A 7,268-nucleotide genomic window follows, 5' to 3' on the forward strand; every position below is an offset into this window, starting at 1 on the left:
ATGGTGATAGAAGTCAGAACATGGGTCACCTCTGGGGACGGGGCTCACAGACTGGGAGAGAAAATATTTTGTATCTTGATGTGGGTGGTACAGATATATGTACAATTCATCAAGGTGGGCATTACATTTATGACCTATTACGTAAGTTATACCTCAGTGAAAACACAGAAATGGAACTCTGTGACAATAGGTGAAAATGGAGAATAGCCCCCTCAGGCAAAGCACTGTGGAGACCACGTGGATCCAGACTCTGTCACTTACCACCTGCAAAACCATGGTTCATTCACCTCATCCACTGGTCCTCAGTTTCCTCCTCTGTGAACTGAAGATAATGAAAGACCTTCCTTTGGTATCATTGTGGGGACTAAACAACTTAAAAGATACAAACCTTCAGGAAATACTATCAATTAATACTAAGGTCTAAATAATTATTTGCTAGTATGTTGATGAGTAGTTGAATATTCATTGCTAGGAAGAAAGATGGTCATTTTATAAGAAACAATTTGCTAGAACTTATAAAATATCAAAAATCAGACCTGCCTGGTTTGGCTCAGTGGGTTGGACATCATCCTGCAAACTGAAAGGTCACCAGATCAATTCCTAATTAGAACACATAACTAGGCAACCAATGCTTCCCTTGCACATCAATGCTTCTTTCTCCCTCCCTTCCCTTCTCTCCAAAAAATAAATACAATTTTTTAAACATCAGTCCATTTAATCTCATAGCTTCAAAATACATAAATTTAAAATGACAGAATTACAAGACTGATTCAGAAACCCACAATCGTGGTGGGAGAGTGCACTGTAGCTCCTTCAGTGAACAACAGAATAGAGACTCCTATGGACTGATGTGTATGTCCCCAAATTCATAGGCTGAAGTCATCCACAGTGTGATGACATCTAGAGGTGGGGCCTTTGGGAGGTGATAGGGTTATGGTGTGAACCCCTTATGGCTGAGGATTAGTGCCCTTATGAAAGGGACCCCAGAGAGCTCCCTCACTCCTATTATGTGAGAACACTGAGAGAAGTTGGTTATCTGTGAACCACGTAGCAGGTCCTCACCAGACACTAAATCTGCCAGCACCTTAATCATGGACTTTCAGGCTCCAGAACTGCGAGAAATAAATTCCTGTTGTTTATAAGCCACCCAGTCTATGATATCTGTTATAGCAGCCCAAACTGACCGACACAAAGACCAATATTTATAAATGTACAAAATATTTTGAAACACAACTAATATGCTCAATTTAGTAAACATGTGAATGCAATACATTGATTTCAAACACCCATGAAGCACTTATAAAAACTGACCATGTGCTAAGTGCATCAGATAGAAACTGGATTCAACTAAGCCCAGCCTTCCCTGGTCCACTGCCCTCATCCAAAGAGCCCATGTCACAGACGAGTAAGAAGTGCACCCTCTTCATCTAACAACATGTCCAGAAATAAATAGTCCAGGGCTGGTGCAGACACAGAGCCACCAACTGGGAAACCAGAATGGTTGTGACCTCTGGCCACACTCTCTTTAGTTGGTGGCTTTTATCCTCTAGCACTGGACATCATGGCTGTTTGCACAAAAGACGAGTGGAAGCATATGGCTGAATGACACCACTCCTTTCCCACCTCTTTCCCAGGAGTCACGTGCAGCAACTTCTCATGCTGATCAGCACTGGGGGGTGTGGCCTTCTCTGAATGCAGAAGGACTAGGAGATGGAGGTTTTTCCATAGAGTATATTACCAATCTGAACAAAAAGCAACTAAGTTATACCGTAAGGAAGAGAGGCAGTTTTGGTCTGCAAGTACTAGAATGTGCCACACTAGACCAAAAAGCAAATCTCAACTAATATCTAAGATTCAATAACACAAAGACCACATGCTCTGCTCACAACATAATTGAATTATAAGCAGCAATAAAAAGGTAACTGTAAAATTCCCAGATATACACAGGAACTTTCCAGAATAGCAGAAATGATCTATATATTCAGTGGGGTGTTGGGTACATATACGTATACATCTGTCAAACTCATCCAACTCATCCAACTCATATAGGTCTATGTATTCCACTACAAGTAATTATACCTCTATGGAAATATAACCATGTACAGTTATTTTAAAATAGAATTCCAAATAAGCGTCAAAGATTTAATCATAATGGCAACTAAGACAATATTTAGAATCTAACAAAAATGAAATTAGACACCAAAACAAGTGATGTAGTAGCTATGAGAGATGATCACAGGCTCAAATGTTTCTCTTTTTACTAACTGGAAGTTAATTTGCAAGAGGCCCACCAAATGAATGAGATGCTGATAAAGACAGGCCGCCATTACTGACGTTTTCTCTCCTGGCGTGGGTCCTCTTATGCACGGTAAGTGAAGAGCTGTGCCTGAAGGCCTTCTCGCACTGATTACATTCATAGGGTCTTCCTGTAGTGTGGGTTCTCACATGCACCATAAGGTGTGAAGACTGGCCAAAGGCCCGCCCACATAACTGACATGCATAGGGCTTCTTGCCAGTGTGGGTCCTCACATGTTTCCTGAGGGATGAGGGCTCACCAAAGGCTCGCCCGCATTCCTGGCACACATAGGGCTTCTCTCCAGTGTGGGTTCGCATGTGACTCTTGAGGGTGGAGAGACGACTCAATACCTGACCACAAGTAGTACACTCATAAAGTTTCTCCCCCGTGTGGATCCTCTTGTGAACGTTCAGATGGGTGCTCGTCCGAAAGGGCTTCCCACACTGGCTGCATTCATACGGTTTCTCTCTGGTGTGAGTCCGCAAATGAGTCTTCAGGGACGAATGCTCCCTAAAGGCCTTTCCGCACTGACTGCACTCAAAGGGCTTCTCTCCAGTGTGAGTCCGCACATGGCTCCTCAGAGAGGACGGCTGGTTAAAAGCTTTCCCACAGTCCCTACATTCATAGGGCTTCTCACCTGTGTGGTTCCTCAGGTGCAAAATCAGGTTGAAGTTCCTCGTGAAGGTTTTCCCACACTGACTGCACTCAAAGGGTTTCTCTCCTGTGTGAGTCCTCATGTGGCGACGCAGATTCAAGGAGTACTTGAAGGCGTGCCTACACTCCTCACATTCAAAGCACTTCTCTGAGGTATGGGTCTTCTCGTGCCTGATAAGGTCTGAGCTGTATCTGAAGGATTTTTCACATCTGTTACATGCGTAGGTTTTATCTCTACTATGGATCTTCTCACCCACTATTAGATGAGTAGTCTGGAAGGTTTTCCCATCCTCTTGGCACTTGTAGAGGTTGCCTCCAGCATGAATTCTCTCATACTGAAAAACTTGTTTAATGCTGTTGAAAGTTTTCCCAAGTTCATTATACATACAGAGTTTTTCTACAGGTGGACACTGCTCCTGTCAAATGAAGAAAATACAAAGACCAAAGACATCGTTACAAGCAACATTCTCCTCCAAGTGAACTGTGTATGAAATCAAGGCATTTCTACAGCTGAAGCATTCACCACTTTCATGTGTCTGTACAATTTCTACCTATATTCTGTGAAATGGATGCGAAACCACAAAAAGCCACCATTTCCATTTCTTTCACGGGGCTTCTTAGATGCAGACTTTTTCTGAATTGCTTAAGGNATCTTCTCACCCACTATTAGATGAGTAGTCTGGAAGGTTTTCCCATCGTCTTGGCACTTGTAGGGGTTGCCTCCAGCATGAATTCTCTCATACTGAGAAACTTGTTTAATGCTGCTGAAAGTTCTCCCAAGTTCATTATACATACAGAGTTTTTCTACAGGTGGAGACTGCTCCTGTCAAATGAGGAAAATACAAAGACCAAAGACATCGTTACAAGCAACATTCTCCTCCAAGTGAACTGTGTATGAAATCAAGGCATTTCTACAGCTGAAGCATTCACCACTTTCATGTGTCTGTACAATTTCTACCTATATTCTGTGAAATGGATGCGAAACCACAAAAAGCCACCATTTCCATTTCTTTCACGGGGCTTCTTAGATGCAGACTTTTTCTGAATTGCCTAAGGCTACACTATGTTTGTGTGTTTCTTTATAGAGAGGGGAAAGGCAGAAGAAAAAGAGGGTGAGAAATATCCATCAGTTGCCTCTCACACACCCCAGCCAACCTAACCCACCAACCCACACCATTCCGGCTTCACTAAGTTTTACATGCACTATGTCTGTGTCCCATTCGTGAACATGATTAGGTATGAGAACTCTGTCAATATGTATCTTGATCTGCGTTCTTGATCTCAAGTTCTCTCTCACTTCATGACTCACAGAATCTCTCCCAAGAAACCGGTTTCTCCTGGGTGAGCACCCCTTGCCTTCAATCTCTCTCTAGCCTCTAGTGCTGTTTTTCTATTTCTTTTTATTTATTTATTTTTAAGAGAGGAGAAGGGAGGGGGAAAGAAAGAGACATAAAACACTGATATGGAGAGAAATATCCATTGGTTTCCCCTCCAATGCCCCCAACTGGGGACCTGGCCCACAACCCAGACCTGTGCTCTGACTGGGAATTGAACCGGCAACCTTTCGGTTCACAGGCCAGCACTCAATCCACTGACCCACACCAGCCAGGGCTGTTTTTCTGACCACCAACAACCCCAGATTTTTCCTACTATAGAGGATCAAGAAGAGCCTTTGTGTACCTTACCTTTCTCAGACTAATGGATGGGATCTCTGCAAAAATACCTTGGTTCACAATGGACTCTTGGTGTTGAAGCTGAGGTTCTGAAATAAATTGGGGGGGGAAGAGTAAGTGTACAGAAACGGAAAACATAGGACCAAGTGGACCAAAAAAGTAAGCTAGGCACATGCAGAGTATTTTTTTAAATACTGATCTTAAATACAGAAAGAAATAGTGAAAAGGAGGAATGTATCAGAGAGTAAAGGAAAACTTTAAGGCATTTGGCTATGAGAGGAGTCATGTAATCACAGAAATGAAGGACAGAAATAGTAGATAATTTACTAAGATAGGGACTGGTGTTGAGAGAAAGTATTAACAACCTACAGTGGGGAAGAACTGCATGAACTCTACACATGGAAATGCTAAATGTGAAGAGCAGGTAGGATAAATCCTTCCATAGAGCCAGGGCAAAGTATTGAAGACAAAAAGGGGAAAGCAGAAAGGAAAAAAGGTGGAACTCACTAAGGAAGCTCAACCAACAGCCTCTTCTGTCAAAGGCATCAAAAGTATTTCCCTGACTGACACTTTCCAAATCTAACATTCATCTTACTGATCTCAGCTGCCCTCCACTCACCTGCCTGATGCTTACCTGTTCTGGCTCTTGGGAAGATTCCTCTCTCAGGGGTCCACATCGCTTCTCTTTGCCCCAAACAGGAAAAGGTACTGAGTGTACCTAGTTGACCTCCTGGTTGTAGGGAAAGATGCATGGGGTGGGAAGACTGCACCTGCCCCAAACCAGGGCTGACAGGCTTTAGTGGCCCTGGGAAGGGAGCAGTGAACTGAGCACGCCTAAATCCTGATGGGCACAGCAGAGCTCTTCCACTAAGAAACAAGCTCCCTCACTGGGTCTCCGGGGACACTGTGACATTCTAGTCCCTAAAACCGAGAGCCTAGCTGTTTGAGAAGCCTGACACAGCAGATAGACCTTCATTTTCATGGGGAAGCCACTACACTGTAAGCACCATCATGGCAGGACTTGTCTTGTCTTTTCACCTCTCAGTTCCAGGAACTCACACTTGCTGCCTGTGTGTGTATGTGGATGAAGCAATGAGACCACCTTACCCACTGAGGCCAGGTTCCTGTAGTTCTCCAGCATCACGTCTCTGTACAGGGTTCTCTGCGCAGAGTCTAGAAACCTCCATTCCTCAGGGGTGAAGAGCACAATCACATCTGCAAAGGTGACTGGTTCCTAAAATACACACCCACCAGGCCCAGTCAGGGGCCACCTCTGCCAATACTCAAGAGGATGATACAGGGTGGGAAAGCCTGGGGCAGGGAGCCACTGTGCAGAGGATCTTCAGATGGGGCCCTAGAGTACCTTGGAATCTGCCCCTTGGCTTACGCCGCAAAACTAAAACTCTTCTCTCTCTATTCTTCCCTCCCAGAGGGAGAGAATCCAGAGGCATAGAGACAAAGGACCTCAACTTCATGACAGGACTTAGCTAATTGTCCTTTGACAACCAGCCAAGAAGCCCTTGCAGTTGTATTCCCCACCACCCCCAGGGTCCAGAAGGGCTGAGCCTCCTGCAGGCAAGAGAGAGATGTTTGCTCCAAGAGACCAAGAAAGTTAAGAAGAGGGCAGCTCACACCCTTCCTCTGTTTTCCCTTCTGACGCTCAGCAGCCTGGGGAAGGTGTGACTAGGGGTGGCCTCCACTGGCTACTACAGGCCCAGTGCCTAGTGCCTGGATACCAGCTCTGTGGAGTCAAGAAGCTCCAGGCCATGGGAAGGGATCAAGAAGGCAAAGCAAGAAAGAAGAGCAAGAAGGATGTCTTCTTTACCTGTACACTGGTGGATGGCATCCTGGGAACTACAGCTTCTTTATCCACTCTCTCCTCCTGCAGCCACTCCAGGTCCTGAGCAGGCAGAGCTAGAGAAGAGGAGAGCTGTGAGGCCCAGTGAGCTCACTTGCAGGCCCAAGGGCTGCCAATCTTGATGGCAGCAACCACAGGTGTACACACATGTACGCACACACTCACAGGAACACACAGTGATCACACACCCAGCCCCCTCTCAGTCTTTTGTACAANGCTCTGTGGAGTCAAGAAGCTCCAGGCCATGGGAAGGGGTCAAGAAGGCAAAGCAAGAAAGAAGAGCAAGAAGGATGTCTTCTTTACCTATACACTGGTGGATGGCATCCCGGGAACTACAGCTTCTTTATCCACTCTCTCCTGCAGCCACTCCAGGTCCTGAACAGGCAGAGCTAGAGAAGAGGAGAGCTGTGAGGCCCAGTGAGCTCACTTGCAGGCCCAAGGGCTGCCAATCTTGATGGCAGCAACCACAGGTGTACACACATGTACGCACACACTCACAGGAACACACAGTGATCACACACCCAGCCCCCTCTCAGTCTTTTGTACAAGCTCCTCCTCCATCTAGGCCCTGGCTAGCATGCCCATGTGGCAGCCCTTCCTCTTCTCATCCCCCTCAGTCCTCTCTGCTTCAGCTGCCAACCTGCCCCTCTGGACTTCAGTTTCCAATTTGACTTCACAAGGCCCAGATCTGCAGTCTGACTCACATCTGAACTCCAAACCCAGAATCCAACCCTTAACTCCAATCTCTCCACCTACCTATCTGGGGGAACAAGAACCAATATCCAGA

The 7,268-nt window shown here is 45.6% G+C and overlaps 1 protein-coding gene across 2 annotated transcripts; it reads right to left on the minus strand.

The window, feature by feature from the left end:
* Nucleotides 1-689: 689 nt before the first annotated feature.
* On the minus strand, nucleotides 690-6,565 carry LOC118990782 (zinc finger protein 333-like). 2 transcript variants are annotated; one of them, XM_037051548.1, is made up of 5 exons: nucleotides 6,449-6,565; nucleotides 5,731-5,857; nucleotides 5,258-5,353; nucleotides 4,636-4,712; nucleotides 690-3,366 (listed from the first exon to the last, which is right to left on the minus strand). In XM_037051548.1, the coding sequence occupies exons 1-5, from the start codon at nucleotides 6,467-6,469 to the stop codon at nucleotides 2,272-2,274; spliced, it is 1,416 nt and encodes a 471-aa protein (XP_036907443.1). In that variant the 5' UTR covers nucleotides 6,470-6,565; the 3' UTR covers nucleotides 690-2,271. The 2 variants fall into 2 exon arrangements, with proteins under 2 accessions (XP_036907443.1, XP_036907444.1); XM_037051549.1 differs by lacking the exon at nucleotides 5,258-5,353.
* Between the last annotated feature and the right edge of the window lie 703 nt (nucleotides 6,566-7,268).

The sequence above is a fragment of the Sturnira hondurensis genome, unplaced genomic scaffold, assembly GCF_014824575.4.
Source record: "Sturnira hondurensis isolate 20B ecotype Veracruz unplaced genomic scaffold, ASM1482457v3 Scaffold0007228, whole genome shotgun sequence".
NCBI classification, from domain to species: domain Eukaryota; kingdom Metazoa; phylum Chordata; class Mammalia; order Chiroptera; family Phyllostomidae; genus Sturnira; species Sturnira hondurensis.

Excerpts from the sequence above, each read along its gene's own strand:
- LOC118990782 (XM_037051548.1), bottom strand. The coding sequence starts at position 6,469 with ATGCCATCCACCAGTGTACAG. Across the intron at positions 5,354-5,730 it reads CAGGAACCTGGCCTCAGTGG|GAGGTCAACTAGGTACACTC; the intron begins GTAAGGTGGTCT and ends CCCTACAACCAG. Across the intron at positions 3,367-4,635 it reads CATCCATTAGTCTGAGAAAG|GAGCAGTGTCCACCTGTAGA; the intron begins GTAAGGTACACA and ends TTCATTTGACAG.